This window comes from Passer domesticus, chromosome 10 (genome assembly GCF_036417665.1).
Source record: "Passer domesticus isolate bPasDom1 chromosome 10, bPasDom1.hap1, whole genome shotgun sequence".
In the NCBI taxonomy this organism is placed as follows: domain Eukaryota; kingdom Metazoa; phylum Chordata; class Aves; order Passeriformes; family Passeridae; genus Passer; species Passer domesticus.
The window spans coordinates 26765687-26787589 of record NC_087483.1 but is presented as its reverse complement, the minus strand read 5'-3'; the positions used below and the strand labels follow the sequence as shown (position 1 = coordinate 26787589).

At 35.8% G+C, this 21903-nt stretch overlaps 1 protein-coding gene across 10 annotated transcripts in view; it reads left to right on the top strand.

Moving 5' to 3' along the window:
- Positions 1-21903, top strand: part of SLC4A10 (solute carrier family 4 member 10) — a 144898-nt gene that overhangs the window by 26078 nt on the left and 96917 nt on the right. For 5 of the 10 annotated variants that reach the window (XM_064434706.1, XM_064434701.1, XM_064434703.1 and 2 more), the window contains exon 1: positions 6628-7006. The exons of 2 other annotated variants lie outside the window; for them this stretch is intronic. In XM_064434706.1, the coding sequence (XP_064290776.1) occupies positions 6926-7006 (81 nt within the window). In that variant the 5' untranslated portion in view covers positions 6628-6925. Of the gene's footprint in view, positions 1-6626; positions 7007-21903 lie in introns of those variants that run through there. 3 more of the 10 variants (XM_064434699.1, XM_064434698.1, XM_064434705.1) reach the window with 2 other exon arrangements.

Genomic DNA, 21903 nt, shown 5'->3' with positions numbered 1-21903 from the left:
CCCATTGCCTTCTTTCAAAGCAGTGACCTTGCCTCCCAGTCCTTGCAATTCTCATCCCACATTAGTCTTTTAAGATCCCAAAGGGTATTTTACATAGGGACAATATTAGATTTGTACTCCAATATTTAAACATACAAACCCACTCGTTTCACATGGTTGAAATAAAAAGTTAAAACAGCCTAGAAATTTTGGGACTAACTGATATATCCAGCAATTTTCTTTTTGGATGAGCTTTGACTGAGGAATATTGTCTAAAATCAATCTTTATTTATTGTCAGTCTCTTTAGAATCAGTACACTTTACAGCAATAAGAAAATTTGAAATCTGTGCATTGATAGATGAATTTTTCAAATACCTGTATTTGTATCTATATTTTATTGATAAAAGTAGAACTTCCAAAGTTTGCAAAAAATGTTGCAAATAATCTGGTATCTGGGGTTTGGCAGAGATATTCAGACATTTTGATTGCCTAGAAGTATAGATGAACTAATAAATAGTGCAAAGCTGAGTTTGTATTCAAATTATGCCAATATTTTTTAAAACAGTGAGGAAACTAGACTGAACCTTCTGTGACTTTTCCCCCCTTGTTTAAACTGAAGCAGAGTTTTTTTCTGCTTTAGAACTAGTTCTGAATATGTTGTGGTTGGACATAACCTTTTTAGAGCTCTTCCTTTAAAAGTCTGGGTTGTCTGCTCGCAATGGATGTACTGCTGCCACAGCTCAGCAATGTGTCTGTCAGGGTAATTCTCTCAAGCTCTACACAGATCAAAAAGATTATTGAAGAATGCACAGGCACTTTTCTTTTTGCTAAGTCTGAAATAGAAGGGGCTAAATCCCCAGGGGATAGAAGTTATATAATTTGGTGATGCTATGCTGATTTATGCCTCTTGAGAGTTTGCCTGCAGCAGAAGCTGGAGGTGATGAGAAGAGATTGGATGAGAGAAAGACCATCCAGGAAAAATTCATCAAATTTGTCATTCTTGAAAGGACCATCATAACATATGGTAAGGCATATCATTTACCTCAGGCTCAGAGGAAAATGATTTCTTCTAGGAGAATATTAATTTTATTTCTTAGAGGATCAGCTGACAGGGTAGGCTTTCTCCTGGCTGGTCTTCCCCTTCTGTTTTCTCTGAAGGGAAGGATGGAAGCTTGGAAATGTCTTATCTGTAGCAGACAAGCAAGTTGGCATTTTGCCATCATTTTCTGCTAGCAGAGAGGATAATGGTAATTATATGTCAAAATTTAACATTTCTCTTCTTTGAAAGAGAACTTTTTAATGCAAAATATTTAGAAAAGTCAGATCTATTCTGAGGCAGATAAGGAGCTAGGATTAGTGAGCTGACAAATTTTTCTTAGGCAAAAGGAGTTTTTCTTCCTCTTCAGGCACAAAGGGGAGATGAAAAAAGATCAAAAGAAACAAACATATGAGGTGTGTAATGTAACTAGGCTGCAACTTCAGTATTGTGTAATATTTGGGAAACACCCAGAGCAACATCGCCTCTCCTGCTGCTCCTTCTGTGGGAAGGCTGTTAGAACTTGCTTTGCTAATGAGTTCCAGCCCTTTTAATTAAATTGGTGTTTCTTTGTTATCAGGAAAGTGAATTTCTCTTGTGCTATACAGCATTGAGTCCACATTCCATCCTTACCTTTTTGAGGAAGGGAGAGTGTTTTTCTATAATCAATTCTAGCATCCCCAGTTGTTGGAAGTTAAACCCTTGGTCAGTTCATAAAAGTAGAAATGTTTTCCCAGGCTAGGGCATAAGTTACCATACTGGTGAGATGCTTAAAAACATGGAAAGCTTTGCTTTCTTTTCAATCAGAAATGGAAGGCATGGCTATTTTAGATAGAACCTATTCACTTTCTAGTCACACATTTAAAATTTGCCATTTCAGTCTGATTTTACAGGTAATTTTCTAGAATACATGATTTATATAAATATAATTTTGCTTAGAAAACAAATGTATGATTGCAAGCTTTGAGATTTGTATTCTTTATTTTCTGTATTTTTCCAAGAACAAGTGTAAGCAACCATCTGTTATATACATTATAAGATTGCTCCTCAGCAGCCTGAGAGAAAGGAGATATCAGCCTTCTCCTACATTGTCTTCTGGGAAATGTGATGCCAAACATTTTAAAATAGTTTTTGAAGGTAAAATGTTGGAAAGAAATCTTGGTTTGATGCTGGTTTTTTATAAATTTGTTATAATTTGTCAATAATATGTAATGTAGTGATCTGGATCATCAGGGACTGGCCAGAGGTACAGGCTTGGGTTTCAAATTTAGGATTCAGCCACACTATCAGTGGAATATTTGGGAAGGCAGGTTTTAATACAGCTGCATTATCTGCTGGGCAGATTTGGAACCAGGCAGTTAATTTGCAAATTTTGACTATGTATCCATGGTTCAGGTCTGCCTCTACTTGTTTCTTATTTTGTTTTATAAATGTTTTGAGTTTGCTTTAACTACAGTCATGGTTGTCCACAGAGGAGCTGATTAGACTTACATAATGCCTGCTGACATGATCCCAGGAGAGTCTTCGGACAGCATCTCATTTGAGATGTCCATAAAATATAACAAGTTTAAACTGTGTTAATAAAAATAAACTTCAATTTCCTAATGATCTTCCTTTTTCCCTAAAGAAGGATATTAATTCTTTATCCAAACCCCAGTAATAAAATGGGAGAATTGAATAAGAGATACATATGTAGACTAAAGAAAGGCAATAGAAATAGTCCTCTCATCAGGATTAAAGGAGAATGGCTATCATTAATTACTTTTCAGCTTACTCCACTCAACTACAAAGACAAAATTTTAACCTGATCTGAGCAATCAGCTAAAACTTGGAATTTTTAATTTATTTTGGTTAAGAGAAATTGCTGAGCTTTTAATATTGTTAATACCATTCCATGTATTGAGATGAAGGTTTGGTATCTTTAGTACATAGGAAACCAACTGTTATCGTGTCTTTTTTTTTTTTTTTAATTCAGGTTTCTAAACCAATTTCCAATCAGTGTTGAACCTCATTGCAATGTATGGATTTTCCTTTAGGTGCTGTCCTTGATACCAATTCTGCTATTACGTTTCTGCATTTTTCTTCCTTTGTCAGTGTTTTCATATCTTTTAGAAATAGATGTGTGCAAGGTGCACTTTTGTGTGTTTTCTAATTTTGGTTTCCTCCACTTTCAGGCTTCCAGCCTCTGATAGTAAAAACTCCTCAAATTATTGATGACATAGTATTGATTTGTGCTTGTTACAAATTTGTACTTGAGTTTCTTTTTCCTTGGCACTTCATCCTTGACACACCCATGCAGATCTCTCTTTTAGTCTTTTGTTTGTTAAGCTAAACAAAGCAAATGTTTTCAGTTTCTTCTCGAATGTTCCCTGGCCATTGTGGAAATCTTTCTCTTCCAGACAATAGATGATGATTTCATCCACTGTAATTTTCAGCTTCTGAGGTCTCAGTTTTCAGCAGAAATGTAATAATTGTCAAGTTCACATATTTTCATTTTGCACTGTTAAATGTTACCTCAGTTTTATTCTTGTGGTCCTAGAGGTAATCCATGTCTTCCTTCCTGGTAGTGTTCCAGTCTTATATATGTTAGCAGTGCTTTCCCATATCAGAAATTACTATACTGTGATTTTTTGGCTGTAATTCATCCTATGCTCTGGTAATTTATAAAAATATGTAGTAAAACTGATCCCTCAAATTACTGCTGAGAAATATGCATTTGTATTGTTCTTCCAGCTCTTTTGGTGCAGTTCTACATAATTTCACCTTTCACAGTCTCCAATATCTTGCACTAATTTCAAATGTTCTTTATCAGGATCATTAGTACTAGCAAACACAGCTTACAATTAATTTAAAAAGCTGAGTGACAGAACTTCTCTTACTTGCTCCCTCACTGCTTAGGTCTGCTCTATTTGATATGAAACTGTTTTGTGGTGGATTCAAAGTGACCATTATTTTACCTTGCATAATTCACAAGAAATTAATTTTCTTTCTTTTTGTCCTGTGAAGAAGAATTAAATAAAAGCAAACTATATTTGTGAGTAATTTTTTGTATGACATAAAGTGGTACTTGTTGATATTCTAAAGGGGATGGATTACAAGACTTTTGCTTTAACATCTCAGAATAAATATCTATATTTTAAAAAATGTTACTGTATTTCTACCCTCTGCTTTAACATTGTTAATGAAATGTTAAAATTTTCACTTTAGCAAAAAAGTAATTGTATTGGCATGAGGAAAAGCATGGAATAAGTTCAATAAAAGTATTCCATTAGCTGGGATAATGTGCACAAAGTAATAATATTATATTTCTGAGTGCATTTATATTTTGTACTGAGATCTTAACCAAGTTCAGGAGGATAGTCTTCTACGTTTTGCTAGTTCTTGAATTCTTCAAGTGTCCAGCTGGAGGAGAGACCATGCACTCTTTGTGAGCAGAAACTCTGAAGTGACGTCTTTGACAGCTGTGGGGAGAGCCCCTAGCTGCGTGTTTTTCACTCTGTGAGTGGAGATCATCGTGCAGTACAAGACTTGCACAGGGAGAGCCTACATAATATTTATGAAAGGTTGCTTGGCAACCTACATTTCTGTATCACTTCTTACCATCTTACTGGCCTTTGTATCTTAGCAAGCAGCTTTTGGGGACTTGGAAGCAGCAATTTAGAGATGTGGGGTTGTACTCCTTACATGGTTGTGAGTAGACACTGGATAGAGTGAATTCAGACAGAACTCAGGGTCTGTACAGGAGAAAGTAACTTAATATTTAGTGCTGGTGTAGTATTCTTTTTGTAAATTACCTTTGGAAACAAAAATATTACTTTTGGAGATATTCCTATTCCATACTGATGCACGGAAAACTGTTTTCTCCTTTCATTGCTAAAATACTCTTGTTTGTTTTTTGAGGGGCCTTTTGTCTCCTTGTTCATATGCATTTATTTTTGTGTGTGTAGATTTAGTAATATTTTCTGGTTTGAAAGTGAATTAATGAGTTAATCTGGAGCAAGTTGAAAAGTGGTAGCTTTTGAGAACATTTCCAATGTTCAAGAAGTGCTCCCTGACTGCCACTGCCAGCAGCAGTAAAAAGACAGTGTCAGGTTGTTGGACATCAGGATTAACTCTCAGAGAACATAAAAAGCAGCATCAAGTTGGGCCTTATCTGGTTCTCTGCTGCGCTTCAAAGCTTCACTGACTGGCTCTGCCAGGCTGCTGGACACTTCACTGGAGACCCTGTACCAGCGTGTGGCTGGCTGTTCCATTTCCCTGGAGATGTAGCATCCTTATGTTGAGGAGTTGCTCACTGCATAAAGTGAACTTAGTTAAAACTGATGGCAGGTAGCTTCTCCCTCTAAAGGGAAATATGTGGTATTCATGGATGAGACCATTTTGCTTTTATCAGTGCCATAATGTGAATGACTGTAAGGTAAATTTGATTAACTCTTCAGTTACACAAAGGAGTGATTACTACAACTGTATAATAATAATAAAATGTTAAGCTAACAGGATAGAATCTGGGTGAATTAATTTAGAACTATTTACATCTACTTTCAGCTTCTGCTTATATTTTGAAGTAAAGAAGGACATCCAAATTAATTTGAATAACACTTGAAGCAAACTGAAGTTAAATTAGGGTAGCGTTTTTTCTTCCAAGTTTTATTTGTCAGTAAAATTCAATTGGTAGCAAAGTCTTTCAATATGTCTTGAGAGAAAATTCCTGTGTGTTTAAGCAAATGAACTCGATGCCTCAGAATTAATTAGTATTTCACTAAGTGGACGCAAATAATTGTTCTCTGGGTCTGGAATTCAGAGAAATTGCAAAATGATACTTTTACCAGTTTGGTGGCACTGTTTCATCTTAGGTCTGTGAAGTGGTTTTTTTTTTTGTTGTTTTTTTTTGTTGTTTTTTTTTTTTTGTTTCTCTGTTTGCTGCCATAATACTAGCAACAGTAAATAAAAATAATGGTTTATAATAATAAATTCCACTAGGAAATTTTACTTTGTGTAAAACATATGTTTTAATAAAAAATCCTGTTATTAATTTTTAGTCTTAATAATTTTAAAATTATTAAGGAGGTTACTGTACACTATTTGCTTGAAAGGTCTCTCTTATCAGAAAAAATTCATACATGATTGTTTTGTTTGATATCAAACCACATTTTTGCTGTCATAACACTGGCACATTTTCAAGTCATGCTGTTTTCTGGCTGCTAGCAGGGAGTAATGGAAACAATGCAGTGATCATGCAATTTATTAAAAATAGACACTAAAATACTAGGCAAGCAATATTTTTATTTTAATAGGGACTAGGATTAATAAGGGTTCATAAAAATAGCTGTTTCAGTATCACAGAGGAATTAAGATACCTTTCTGCCTGTGAGTTGTTTATAATTTATTTCTGGTGATTTTCCTTTAGATCAGATTGTGATGTTTCTTGTGAATGGTGACTGTGCTTGCTGAGGAGTGGTCATGCAAGCAAAATCTGATAACCTCGATATGTCACTTCATCTGCCGTTTTTCTTTCGTTAATGCAAAGCTGGTTACATAATATCTAGTTTCTCCTTTAGCTGACCAGAGATGAAAACAAAATCTATAATGGCAGTGCTAGGTTTTATAAAAAACGCGAGTGAGGAGTTGAAGGATGTGGCTTGTTCTGTTTGGACGATGCAGGATTGCTTTAAGCAGTAAGCTTACTGTTTTCAGATGGCATTAGCAGCATCAGTGATATAGCTGTGTCAGCCTCCTCGACTGCTGGATGTCTGTAATCGCACCGAGGAAACTATATTTAAGATCTGATATCTCGAGGGTAATGACTCCAGCACTTACTGATGGACAGAATGGCTATTAATGCTTTCTTCACTAGCCCAGAAGACTTTGAAAGACAGATAGGTCTGTGATGTACTTTGCTAAGACAGGAAATGCAGTTTTTGGGGGTCTCTGGAAATAGAAAGGTCATGCAGCTTGGAACCGGTGAGACATTACAGTCCCTAAGTCATCAGGTATGACCTCATGATTTATACAAATATTTCTAACACAGGGTTTGTTTTACAATTTTAGGTCATTTGCAATCTCTTTGTCTGTGTAATTGCTTCATGTTGGATTTGCTACAGGATTTATAGGGTAGACTGTTTACATAAGCAGAGAAACGTATATCTTGGAATTCTAATGTGCTCATTTTTATTTGAAAAATGTAAGGTTATTCTCCATATATTTTCAACCTGTTTTATTGTGAATATGTTTTCTTTTACCTAATTAATGGTGAAAGGTTATCCCTTTGCTGTAAAGTAAAATGACAAGATTGTACTGCATTTTTATTTTGCTTTATCTTTACACGACACACAAAAGCTATTGTGATTGTGTTTGTTTGTCATATGAAATGCAGTATAAGGCAACTGTTTACCTACAGTGCCAGGTTATTTAAAACAACGTATCACATTGTGTAACAGGACAGGGCTATTCTGCAGGCACAGATCTTGCTTCATTTTGCAGGAGTAGATTCTTTTTCTTTTTGCTTCATTTCAAATCAGTTTTAAAAATAGCTCATGGAACATAGCAGTGAAAGTTTGGCAAGATAACTCTCCTCTTTTAATTATTACACTCAGTGACGCATGTAGAAGAGAAGATTAATATCTTAAAAATTTAGAATCTTATTAAAAACCAGATTAATTTTATTGAAGCATCTCTTTTTTTGTTGTTGTTTTTTCTGGTAACTGCTGTCAACTTTACTGCAAGACTAATGCTTGTGGATCTGCTAATGTGCTGTGTGCTGTGATGATGTACAGGAAAGTCAGAGTACATAAAAGAAAGCAGGTATATGGGTATTTTACATAGGAAGACAGTGGCCTCATTTCATATATGGAACACAAAATAGATTTGGGGATACTGTTAGTACTTTAGGTGTTATAAATATTAGATAATGGCTGATGTATTCCCTTGAATACATCATAGAGCAATTATATTTAAAATTGTACGAGAAATTTGTTTTAAAAAGGGATACTCGACTCCATCTTAAGAAATTCTACATATATTTGCAGAACATTTCCATGGCAACGTGTTTGACCATGTGTTTTAAAAGCTCAGCTGAAGCCTGAAAGTAGTGGCAATTTTTCCGTCTCTTGCTTTACCCTTATGGAACAGCAATTTTCACATATAACTGGACAGCAGATTGGCAGGGGTGAGCAGTATTTTCTGACCACAAAGCACAGGATTAAGTGATCAAGATTTAAAAATATTTTCATGTGTCCATGTAGAAATGTAAGCATGCAAGTCATGGATTTGATTTTGCATTTGGAACTATATTCTGGTTTCATCCCATTTAATAACATTTTGCTGAAGTCGTATGTATGTGGGAGACAGCAGACGATCAGACTTAAGTTTGTGCAGCAATGGTAAAAATGTCTGTCTTTTGATTTTTAATTAAAAACGTAATCGTAGAAATATTGTATTACTTGTACTGACCATAAATTCCAGTTTCATAGTCTACTTTATCCATCTTACATTCTTATTAATAATGGGCAAAGACTGCCCTGCTCTTAAGCTTGATTAAGTTTGGCATGATTTAACTATCCCTTTCTTTTGCTACAAGATCCTTTTAATCTGTTAGAATTTATTTTCAGTATTTTGATGTATTAGTCACAATGAGTACATTCTGTTACTTGGCATTGGAATGAAATTCCTTAAAGTATTGGTTTCATGGTATTTTGGTGCTTTGCAGAGTATTTATAGACCTTTCAATAGGACCAACCCTCCCCAGCTTCTTTGTTTTCCTTATTCAATTTACAATCTTGACTTAGTTTCATTTTGAAGTTGTTCCTTCTTTGCTCATTTGAAACAATTAGATCTCCATGGAATTTTGCGTCTGGAAGCTACAGCAGTAGGTTGTGCTTGTCCTGAACTCTAATCATTTGCACTAATTCTGCAAGCTGCATTCTGTGGATGGCTTTGGAATGTATCATTAGTATAATCTCCAGTACTGCAGTAGACATCCATTGCAGCCTGTTGACAATGGAAACTATATATAGAGAAAAATGAATTGGTGAAAAATGCTTCCTTGAGGAAGTTTGTGTTTGGGTCATTCTGTTTTGAAACAACACTATTACTGACTATTGCAAGTTTTTTCACTCAAAGGACATAGTCCCATTAGGAAATAGGTCCTTGTTGTTTTGGAGGGGCTAGAGAGTAACACCCCAGAAGAATGTATTAAGAAAGTAAAGTTCTTTTATAAGAGAAGAAATTGCAGCAAGATAGACACATGAAAGCAGGGAATGGGATTGAAGTGATCTGAAAACTTAAAACTACAAAGTATTTTACTTCTTTTACTTGTTTAAGTCACACATCCAGTGCCCTAAAAAGAAAAATTTGAAAGATTGCTGATATTTGATATTTACTCTTGCTTAACAAGAGCAGAGTCATTGAATCCAGGGCACTGTGTTAGTAGCCACTTAACAGGAAGACATTTTTGTGTCTTCTTTAAAACATCTCTCTTCAAGATCATTGGTACTGTCTGTATTTAAAGAATGCTGTGTAAGGAAGGATCTCTCTAAATACAGAATTCTTCTCCCTTGACTGAGCATAACGAATATGCATCCATGAGTATGCGTTTCCTTATCTCTAAAACATTGCAATTTACAGGACTCTCTGATAAAAATCTTGTAGCAAAACAGTGTTTTAAGAACAGTTGGGCAAAACCCAAATATTTGTGTAATTTACCGGTTTTAAACAAGAATGCTTTTACTCATGCACATACACAGTTGTGATGCTTTTACTTGTTACTGGTTGCTGTCCTGATTCCACAGTACTGACTTTTTTTGTAGGTTGTAGTGCCAGTTTTTAAGGAAATGAGAACACTGGGACAAATGGGAGATTGTGACCAAACATTTGCAAAACACTAGAAGCAAAACGTAGTTTCAGAGTTCGCTGAAAGAATTCAAGTGTTTTTGGTGTACATAAGTCTCCTTCCTAAGACATGACCCTCTTCTCTGGTCAAATTCTTCTCAGTAAGTATTTTAATTTGTGTATCAAGTCATTGGGCATAATGACCAGAATTAGGGAAAGCTTACTAAAAGCATATCAGAAAAGTTTAAAACATGAAATAACATAGCTTAAATATGTAATAGGTAACTGCATGGTCACAAAATACATAGCTACACAATGAGTGTTCCAAGAATGTTCCAATCTGTTTAGTGTTCCAAGAATATCATCACATGGTGATTCTGAATAAAGATTATTCAAAGGAGTTTTGCTAAGGTGCAGTCTGAAAATGTGAATAATAATAATAATACTAATAATACTATAGTAATCTATTATAAAAAATTAGTCATATTTAGACCCCAAAAACTCCAGTAGAGTTGAAACCACCTAAGATGAAGTAGTAGGGCAGCTGAGTATATTAATGCAGTAAAAGAGAATGTGCATTACTTAAGGTGGCATTTTTGATAGAAGAAGCTATTTCAGTTAATTCTCTCTCTCTGTCTCTGTTTCTCCACCATGTGCCTATATTTTCACCCTCCCATCCATAATGAGCCTCCTAAAGAATATGACTTATTCATGTTGTTTCTTTTTTCTTTGCAGGACCATATTTATTTTGCTTTACTTAAATTTTCAATAAATATTATTAATGAAAGAACCCTATTAACATGAGTGCTGTCACACTACTGCAATCAATTGCTTTGCTGTCAGTATAATTTCTTAAGTACAAGCTGATCCATAATTCTGGTAGATTCCTATAGATTGCTTCATTAATAAACTCAATATTAACTACAGATCACACAGAGTGAACTCCACGCTGCTCTCAGTGTGACCCTAAATCGCTTTCCTGGATCATTTAAACAATGTACATACCAATGAGGAGACCACAAGATGTAACTGATGATAAGGTCGCAAAATGCTGCTAGTCTCTTATTTTTAAGGGCACCAAGTTTTTTCTTATGTTGAAGTGATACTTCTAATATTTCACTTGTATCCATTTACTCTTACCCTGTCACTGGGCAGCCTCAAGAGTCAGGCCAGGCCTTCTCTACATTGCCACCAGTGAGGGAAGTGCATGTCCTGATAAGACACCTCTGAGCCTTCTCTTTTCAGGCTGAAACAGTCCCAGCACTCTCAGCCTCTCCGTTGGTGGCATTTGTGCTCCTTTACTGGGCTTATTTCATTATGTCCATTTCACTCATGTGAGAAGGGAATCCAGACCTGCTCAGAGCTCTGCAGTTGTGTCTCAACAGGGCTGAGTGGAGGGGCAGAATTGCATTATCTGGTAAGGAAACTTGAATTGTCTGTTAACTAGTCAATTAAATACGGAAAACTTTGCACAGAAATCCTTGAAATGTGAGGACTGAATGCACAGAAAATTATAATTGGTAATCTTGTGGAGAAGGAAAGCTTTAAAAATAGCTTTGCTTCATTCATAGCAGTCATTTTAGTGATGAAACCTCCTGTTGTTTTCAAATGTCTTACATGGAATCTACAGCCCCCCAATACTAATTGATATAAGCAGAGAAAAAATCCTGAAGGGAAAGGCTAGACTAATCAAACTTCAAAGTAAACAAATAAAACGATATTATCTCGTATGATATGACTAATCAAAAAACCCCAAAAAGGTAAACTAAATGAAACATGACCTAGAGAGATTCAGTAGTTGTGGTTTTAGTCAACTTGACAAAAATAATTTGTTAATTTCTAGTTTTGCTTGAAATTCACGGTGAACTCAAAGTTCTCAAATATTCTCAAGCAACCATTAACTGATAAAAAATATTCAGCTTGGTATATTGAATGATGTAAAAAACGGAATTAAGGGACGTGAGGGAGTGTTGAGGTATAGAAAATTTTTCTCATTTTTATAATAGCTTCCCTCTGTTCCCCCAGGCTGCTTAAATGAAACAAAAATTTATATAGGAGCCTTCAATGATTTAAGAGCCATCCGTTTCTCTCCTGCCAGCATAATGAGTTCACTTGTTTAAATTTTCTTTATTAAAGATTTTATGCAGGCACGCAGAGTCATTAAAATACATGCAAGGAATCATACCCATATGGTTTGTATCCACATTTAACGCAATTAAAAGTATTCTAGCCAAAGCAGTATCAGTTTTATGTCCCAGTCCTGTGATTAGAACTTTCTGGGAAAGGCAGTGTCATGTTTATGTCTGAATCCTGCAAGTGGAAAAGGAGAGAAATATCTTATCCTTCTATTGATTAGGGGAGCTCCAGTTGTGCAAGACCATTCAGGTGTATAGTTCTGTTTTGGAGACAGGAATTAGTGTGGTGGAGACCTGACAGCAAGTTTATGATATGAGGGGATGAACTGTGCTTTAGGTGAGTTTCTGTCTGAGAGGTAAGCATGCAGGTCAGTTATACCAGCTGATTTCACATTTTAGTTCATTTTAAAAGGATATTTAAGTGTTTATGTTCTTTTTTCCTGCTAAGGTTATCTGAAATACTTTAAACTTGAAAAATAGCAATCCTTCTCTTTCCTTTTTTTCCTCCCCGTTGTTTTCTAACTTTTCTAGTCCATTTTGGTGAATAAAGAATTTTAGACTTCATACATGTAAGTATGTGTGTCTTAAGCAGTGGTTGTGCACATCAGAACTTGTAATTTAAGATCAGACAACTTTTAGTATATAAGAAATTTGAGATTGGTTGGTGTTACCTTAGTGTTGTCTGCCAGGTAACATTTGTAATGGAGTTCACTGATCTAATACATATGAAAACCACATGATAATTTCATAACAGTGATAGTAATACAGTGATTTTTTTATTGTTTTTTATGTGCTGCTGAAGATTATTGCTGGGTGCTTAGATTCCACACGACAAGTGTAGACCTAGCTCTGTGAGGACTACTAAGGATGAAGCTCGGTGTCTGATAACTGTGGCTTGATTTTATCTTTAGACTACCAGTTAAGGTGGTTGTACTAATACATGTCAAAAATACGACATCTTAGATTACCTGGGCACAGGATTTAATGGCAGTGGCTGGACACTGCCAGTGAAGTTTACCTGACATATGAAATGTGAAACATATGGAAATGAAAAGCTGTGTTGGCATTCCTGTCTTCCAGAAGGAGCTGAAGACCTCTTTCTCTGGGAACTTGGTTGCTTTGTTGCCTTCGGCAGACTGGATCCTCTGCTGGATCTCAGTGTTCTGTCACCAGTCCTTCTGCACGTAGTCATGAGTGAATTTCTCATTGCTGCTCAGTGAATGTCTCACAGTGACTCACTGGGTTTTGTTATTGCCCAGTCTGCCTTCTGCTCCCCTCCTCCTCTTTCCTGAGTGATTTTCTAGTTTCTAGGGTGCAGATGTGCTGAAATTTCTCAGCCATTTAACTTCTAATGCAAACACGCATATTTGCCATGGATGTCAGTAAAAGATGTAATTTGTGCTGTCAAAAGTAGTTACTAGCACTGCCTTGTGTCCTGAACATCTACAGCAACAGAAACCTCAGCACAGAAGTGAGACATCTCTGAGTTCTTTTCTTGCCTCCAGCAGATAAGAACTATTGTTTCCTTTTTAGTATCATTTGCAATTGCAGAGACAAGAATTAAATATATGTTTTAAATAATGTCTGTATCATCAGCTATAAACAAATTTTCCTGGTAATTGCTTAGACTTTATTTATTTCCCTCATGGGCCCCCTTTCATGTTCATAGAAGGGTCATTATCAATTTCTACTTTAATTTCCATTTAATTTTCCTGTCTTTGCTTGGCTACACTGTACACACCTGTAGTTCTCTGATTTAATGTAGGAATGTAAAGAATGGCACCTTTCTCTTCCAGGAAAACTGAAGAATCTCTTATTCTGTTTGTTCAACTCATAGCAAACAAGATTTAGGCTCTTTTGCTTTGGACACTTTTTGCAGCTTCTTCCATACAGAGCTGGGCAGCAGGGATTCTGTAATGTAAATTGGTTAAGCCTTGGAGCCGATGCTGTTCCCATAATGGATGTTCCTGCCTTCCCAGCACGTTCATCACCAAATGTCTTCCTCTCTTGGTTTGCAGTCTGCCATTTGGGCAGGCACATACACTGATCTAGCAGAGCACAGAGGGACAGCACCACACTTGTCAGAGAACAGCAAGTTTCCAGTTCAAAGGTATGAAGGGAGATTTCAAATAAGGATGGTGTGTTTCACCTGTAGAATTTGGTATTATAAGCAGCCTTTTTTTGACTAAAATATATTCTGTTGGAAGGATATGCAAGTTTGATAGTGCCTCTAGGCTGGCTAGAAATATAAACCAGCATAAGAGTAAGAAGAAAACTGAGCAAGTAGGAGCATTCAGGAAGTGTTTAAAACTAGACACTTCAAATACAAGGCAATATTATTACATAGAATTTCAGTTTTTGTCATTGACGGATTAAAACCACCATCACATCTTTGCTAATATTTTGCCATGATTTTGCCATAAGCATTATTTAGTGATTCAGGATGATATAAAATGAACAAGAATGAGAATAATAATGAATAAAATTTTCAAGGAAATCATAGCAGTATCTGTTAATAGAACTATGCATAAGATTTATTGACTTGATCCTTTGCTGTTGAAAAGGAGAATTTCTTATCTATTACTTAGTAATTAATTAGTAGTCTCTTGCTACTCCCCTCTTCTCCCCCCAATACTCTTTTTAGCAGATAAATAGTAAATGGGCACAGATAGAGTGATAGTTAAGCTAAATTTGCTGTTTCAATGCTTGTGAGGTTGGATGATCATGCTTCCAGAGTGCCCTGTGCACGTCAAATCCACTGCTAAAGGGAGAAGTGGGGACATTTGCTTTTTTTGGTTATCTTCTTTTATTCCTCTACAAAAAAATCCTTCAGTTTAAATGTAGAATGTACATGGAGAAGCCATTTCAGTCTTTAGTGGTCTTACAAAAGCTTTGGGCCTTCTTTGTTTGAAGGGTAATCAAAGATTCAAGGGAGATACCAGTTCTGTTCTTCTGAGTTCCTGTTGTTGCTTCTCCTCTCTCACAGAATTTTTCTCTGCACTGTGCCAGTTTAAAATATGCTCATTCTAAGAAGAGGAAAGGTCTTGTTATATTTAAAGTGTGCTCTTGCAGTCCATGGCAATGTATTTAAAGATAATTTTTATCTGGAATTTCATCTAGCTCCCATTGACTACGTAGAGTTGTGCAAGGTGCAAGGATTTCATACACCTTTTGAAGAGTAATGCCTTTGTGCGTTATGTTTCCATCTACTGAGACTTCTGCCACTTGTAAATGGATTTGTATTCTCATGGGATACAATCCTACTTCCTAGAGTTTTTTATTCTGCCATATTTATATCGGCAGATGAAATTATCCTAGAGCATTAATGTTTGAAAGAAAATACAATGATCCCGTATTTCTGTTTTTAAATGTGGGTGCCTCTTTGTTTTTCAAGTGTACATACTTGTGACTATAATAGCATATCAGAGTCACAGCAAAGGAGTGATTTTAAATTAACTTTTTTTTTCTTTTTTTTTTTTCTCTTTAGATGAATCAACTCTTATTTAATGTGTTAGTTGAAATCTGTGTTTCCTGTATAGCAGATCTGATTACACCCTTATTTGGGGACCAAAAGCCCTGTGCAGCTTTCTGGGATATGTCTGGTTTAAAATACATTAGCTGGCCTTATTCTGTTTAGTCATTTGCCTTCAGAAGTCTACTTGAACATGATCATTGTTAAAGTTATGTATCACATATACAAGCTGTGATGTTCAGCTGGAAAAGAATAAATAAGCTTAAAATAACAAAACAGAAAACCTTAAGAAAACCTTTAACATTCCTCTGCAAGAACCCAGGTGTCTGTATGTCCAAGGATGCATAAGAACCAGTGATGTTATTTACTCCCTTATGTACTATATCTCGAGAAGAGTTAAGCAATCACTATACAATTCTGGCAAATGTTCCATAAATGTGATTAAAATTCCTGTGAGAATAGGACTCAGATTAGTCCAGTTCCACATTACAAAAGATTTATTAGTGTACATTGGCATGAACTTTTAGTGTTGTTACAGAGCATACAAGTATAAAATGCTTTCACCAGTACTGCTTATATGGACTTAGCATGAAGTATAAGCTTCAGGGGATTAAATCTTTCTTAGTGTAACTATGTCACAGCAAATCATCCTTATCAACTAGCATTTGAAATCACCATGTTGTTTGTTAAAACAAGTAATGTATGTCAGAGAGTGTATGTGTAACAGCTTCAGATAACAGAAGTTTCAGGATATATGAAAAAGCAACAATTAGTATGGTGCTGTTTCCTTTCTCTTGAGATTTTTGATTACTTTGTTGGTGCCAGTTTATCTCTGTGTTTTCGGATGCTTTTCATGCTCTTATATTAACCTATGTCTGGATTACACTTTGGTGTAATGTCCTTCCCTTCTTCCGTTAAATTCCATCTGCAGCTTGTTCAGCTTGCGAAATTCCTGTAACTCCCTTGTTTCTTTGAGTGCAAAACTCTTTATCTTCTCCATTATTTGGTATTGTTTTAATTTTCTTGACATTTCTAGAATGTTACTGATCTCAAAGAATCTAGATGTTTTCTTTCTACATCCTGCCATTCCCTCCAGCCCACAGAGATTTTTTCCCTTGTTTATTAACACTGCCTCATCTCTGGTCCTTTCTGTGGAGATTGTTACCTAAAACATTATCTGCTCTGAATTTGGGTCAAAGAATTAGGTACTTCTGTGCTGTTCTGAGTTCTTCCTGCTCCTATTTATTATTTATTTATTTAGCAATAGAATTTCCTTCTGCCTGTCTTTCTAATATTTTTATGGTGTACATGCATACAACTATACCTCTTCCCATCTCTGTCTGACTTTGACTTCCAACTTTCTTCCATTCATAATTTTGCACCTTTCAGTCTCTATGTGAATAACCATCCAACTCTGTAGCTGCCCTGGTACTGTTTCTCATTTGAACTATATACCATGTGCCAAATCAGCTACACGCTTGAGTTGGTCTTCTCCCTGCACTGTGTTATCCAAGTGCCTTTTCTGTGGTAACTGCTGGAACTTTGAAAAGATTTTTGTCCTCTCTCTCTTGGAATGAGACTTTGTAAAACTTCTGTTTCATTGATTATTTTGGTTTCCTTTATTCCTCTTTACTTTCTTCTATCAGCTTATCCGTTCCCTTTAGGCACTATTTTTTGTTCTTCTCATACAGTTCCAAACCCTTCTGACATTCATGGTCCTGGCGGACTCCCAGTATCCATTTTCTCAGTTCCTAATGCCATCTGCAACGCCTCAGAGATACTGCTGACTATCTCTGGTGAAAATCTTCTGATTCTGCTGACTTTCCGTATTTCTTAATCTCTGGGATTTCTGTCATCTGTTATGAATATTTTTGCTTGCAGTTTTGCCTGTTCTGTATTTTCTATTAGTCATACAGCCCTCCATTTAATTAATCTCTTACCCCATCTCTCCATGTGAATTTCTTAAAACTAACAAAGGTTAAAATTCAAGCTTCCTTTTTGTTTACTGAAATAGAATTTTTTGTTTGTAGTCTTTGAACCTGTTCCAATTAACTTTTCCCTGTTCCTATCCATATTCTGACTTTTAAAAAAAAATTTTGCTTATCTCCTTGAGTTCCTTCCCTTACACAAGAAGTATGTCTGAGTCTCTTCATATTAAAAAAAAGAACTCAGCACAAGCCAGCTCTCTACTTCAGAAGTTTCTATTCACTAGATTAATGTCCTAACCTTTGACCTTCTTCATCTTCTCCCACTCCCCACTCTCCCCATTCATATGCTTTGTACACTTGCCTTAACTTCTTGACTTCTAATGCCTTTCTAGAACTGCTTACTTCTGGTTTCTGTCTTTTACACTGAAATTTATGTCACTAATGTTCCACTTGACTTCTTCCTGGAGGAATTCCAGTCTAATCCTTTATTCTCCTCCACTCCATCTGTCATCTCTCTGTGATGCTATGTTATAGTCTTCACTAAATTTTGTTGTTCTTAGACATTTGTCATTTTGTCCTTGTTGATTGTTTCACTTTACAGACTCAGTTTTTTATTGGGTGGGTCTTCCACTCCCCCTTCTCGTTCTGTATGTAGGTGTATGTTTTGATCTCTCAGGAATCCATCCTCAGCTTTGCATCCTCCTCCACACCTTACTTCAGATAATTTCGCCATGAGCATAACCTTTATGAAGGCACCACTGCTTTTTTTAAAATTATTTTTCCCCAGTCCAATTAAACCCTGCTTAGCTCAGAAAATTTGCTTGGTCTTCAGTGATCAGCTGAATGTAATCATGTCAGAAATAATCTTGAATTTTCTTTCCTTTTCTTTCCTGATGTGCTCTTTTTGCTCTGTGTGGCTCTGAAAGCTGACAGTTCCTCTTTGGTCATGTAGCCATAAATCATTGAGGTCTGGCTCACCTCAGCACTGTGACTGTTATGATCTCATCTGTCTGGCTGACGTTAATACTTACAGCTTTCCTTCACTTGATTACTGGTGTTAATATCATCTTTGCTTATCTTCTTCTGCCTACATCGCTTGCTATTTAAGGTCTATTTGCTCATCTTCTCAAATACAAATACGATACATCTTCTTGTCTTTCTTTTAACAGCTTTTCAACTTGCCTTGTCCTTTCCCTTCCAAGAGCGAGATTTTACCACAAGGTTGAATCTTGTGTTAGCTCTACTTGCAGTATAGTATCAATTTTGATTTTCCAATTGCTATTCATGTTATAGTCATTAGTGAACTTTCTTTTATGGCATCCAGTCTTTGAAGATCCTCATCAAAACTCTTTCTGTAGTCTATAAAGTGAATTATAACCTGTTAATAACTTGGCAGATGTGCTAGTTGTGTTCATCTTATTACACTTAGGTTGCTAAGTACCCTTAACGCATGGCTATTTATTGTTTGTATTCCTGGAAGCGATTATACCTCCTTTAAGTGATGTGATCATTGATTTATAAATTAAGTAATTTTTTTGACAAGCACATCATGCAGGTATTTGCAGCATGTATATCAATGGAGCCTATAGACATTGTTTTTATTTCTCCACATATGCATACACATACTTATTTAATAACAATGCTAGTCAAAGCAAAAGTAGGCAGAACTTGCAGATCTGAGGAAGAATCCTTGTATAAGTGCAGATCCACAGGTTATTATTACTTTTTAATACCTACATTAAGATTGGGCTTGGAGAGGAAGCGCCTGTTCCACTAAGTCTGAAAGAGTGTTTAATACTGAAACAGATTCCTCAGGGAAGTAATGGAGTTACTGTTCTTGGAAGTGTTCTAAAAATGAGTGTTCAAAAGCTTTGTGTATGGGTAAGTGGGTATGGTGGTATTAGGCCAAAGTTTATGATCTTGGAGGTCTTTTACAACCTTAATGATTATTTGATAAGCCTGGTACAACTTGTAGTAAATCAAAGATTGATCCAAATAGCTTGTGGCATGTTTAAATTAGAAGAATTTTCCTTTTGTGTTCACCACAAAAGAATCCATTCTTTAATAACAGGAGATGGTGTTATCTTGACAAGGAAGGGTATGAAGGGTATTGGATATTATTTTTTGACCTCATGCTTGTAACCATTTTCACTTTAGAGCAGTACAGTGAGATAGAAGTAATGATATGTAACTAAAAAATTTCATTACCTGTGATATGCCAGTAAAACTTGATATCTAGTAATTTCTGCTGTTTTCCTAAAGTACTGACCACTGGGGTCATTTAGATAAACACCCTTCAAAGCTCTGTCCGATGGACACCGTTGTGTCCTTCCTTGCCATTCTCTATATTTGCATATGGGTCTGTCAATTAAGTGACATTATGAGAAAATTTAAAATAATAGTATTTTCTAAAAATAAAACATTTTCATGTAGAAGCACTGACGAAAGATGTACTGCCCATGTTCATACCTATTTTCTACTCCATAGTAATACTCGTCCCTTTTTTTTCCCAAAAGTTGCATTCTGTAATTTCAATATGAACCACACTATTAAAGTTATATAACTTGTTTTTAACTTTTAGCTTGTTTTTATTTTCAAGTGTCTTGACTAGTCTAGGACAACAAGATGTTGTTGTCCATCTCATGGAATTGATGATTTTAAAGCTTACACATTGGTGGGCAATGTGTACAAGTTTAATTCTTACATCTGAGAGGTAGGAAGACCAGTTCAACTACTACTTAATTCATATTTTTCTTTGGCAGCACATTTCAGATTCCTGACTGTTTATGTTGTGCTGTCTAAAGTTGTAAGCTATACAAATCCCTCCTTATCTAATCCACTGTCATGATCATTTTCCCAATATATTTTGAATGACTCTTCAATATGAAAATTTTCTTTGCAGTGCAGTGTTTCATTGCCAGGACAAAAAGGATGCACAAGTGACTTGACATTTGAAATCTGTTAATTTGTCCTGTTATTTCTGAGAATACAGTACCAATTTCATTATCTCACTTATTTCTTTTCTGCCTTTCCCTTCCCTGTCCTCACTGCTTTTGTACTGTTTCCTGCTTTTCTGAATGCCTGTGTGAATTAACTAGACCATCTGAGCTTTCAGATAGCTGATAGTGTTGTAAATGGCTTGGAGGATTTAATTATTTTTTTAAATCTTCTTGTGAACAAGGGGCTCCTAACTCTTTTCTCTAGGATTGCCCTTCCTGGTCACCATGGCTTACTGATGATCTGCAATAGAATAAGAGGGAAAGCAAACATAATCAGAATATGTGAGATGAAGAGTTTCTCCTTATGCTCTGACTCTATTGACAGTGCAAAAGGTCTCCTCATTTCCATGGTGGTAGCTTTTCATTTGCATGTAGGAGAATATTTCTCAGTGATACAGATTTGTGTTTTTCAGTCACATCAATTACAGTTGCCTTGATAAAAAAATCACTCATGACAACAAATTCACACAGATCAACCTAAATCTTTGGAGAGCAGAAATGCTGGGTCATCAGATCTAGATTTTCTGCTGAAGTTAGTCCCTGAAAATATAGATTACCTGGGGACTCTTTAGACTAAACCCTACAGTTGAATTTGATCAGGAATATATGTTAGTTTTATTCAAGGAAACTATTTACTGATTTCAGCTTAAAAAAAAGCCAAACAAACCAAACACAATCTTCTTTTCTCTTCTGGATCACAGTAGGTCATATAGAAGTCAACTCTGAAGGATCACAAGGAATCTGATTTGATCTTCAGGCTTATAACAGAAAATTTTATAGTAATGGATGTTAATTTTTTCCTGAAAATGAATTAACAAAATGGCCATACAATTTTTTAACACTTTAGATGGATTTGGTCCAGCCAGGCTACCTCCACTGCTAGAAGGGAAACAGTATCACTAGTGTTGGCATAATTCTGTAGAAGGTCAGCATGAGAAACCTTCCTGCTGCCTTCACTAATCCTTGTATTGTGTTTGAAGAAAGTGTTTGTCAAATAGAATTGAAAGTGGTTTGAGAAGCAGAAGAATTGCTGAACATTATATTGGTGTTTCAGAGAGAGTGATTTAGTTTATTATTGATCTTGCTGGCTTATAATATCAAGAAAGGTGGTTTTGAAATGTGGTTGGCATCTATTTGCATCTAAAAGATGCAGTTGCCAAACAATTTTTGTGGCTGGCTGTAAAGGAAGACAAAAACTCCTCTCTCCTATGTTGTAGTTGTCAAAATAGGTTCTGAAAAGTTGGTCATGACCCTTTTTCTTCTTTGACTTGCTATTTCTATGTGAGTAGCTGCTTCAAGAAGACTCTCTTCTATGATTCCTCTCCCTGACCCCATTTTGAGGTAAAGAAATCTGAAAACATGTCATAATTTCTGAGGCTGAAAGGAGACCCCTTAAGATGGGAAGTGTATCCAAGTTAAAACTTACTGCTGATTAAGAAACTAGCAATTACATACTTTCCCCCCCTTTGCTGCCCAGCAGCTAAAATTGAAATGCATAGTGGGCTAAAGTCTGCATGCTCAGCTTCT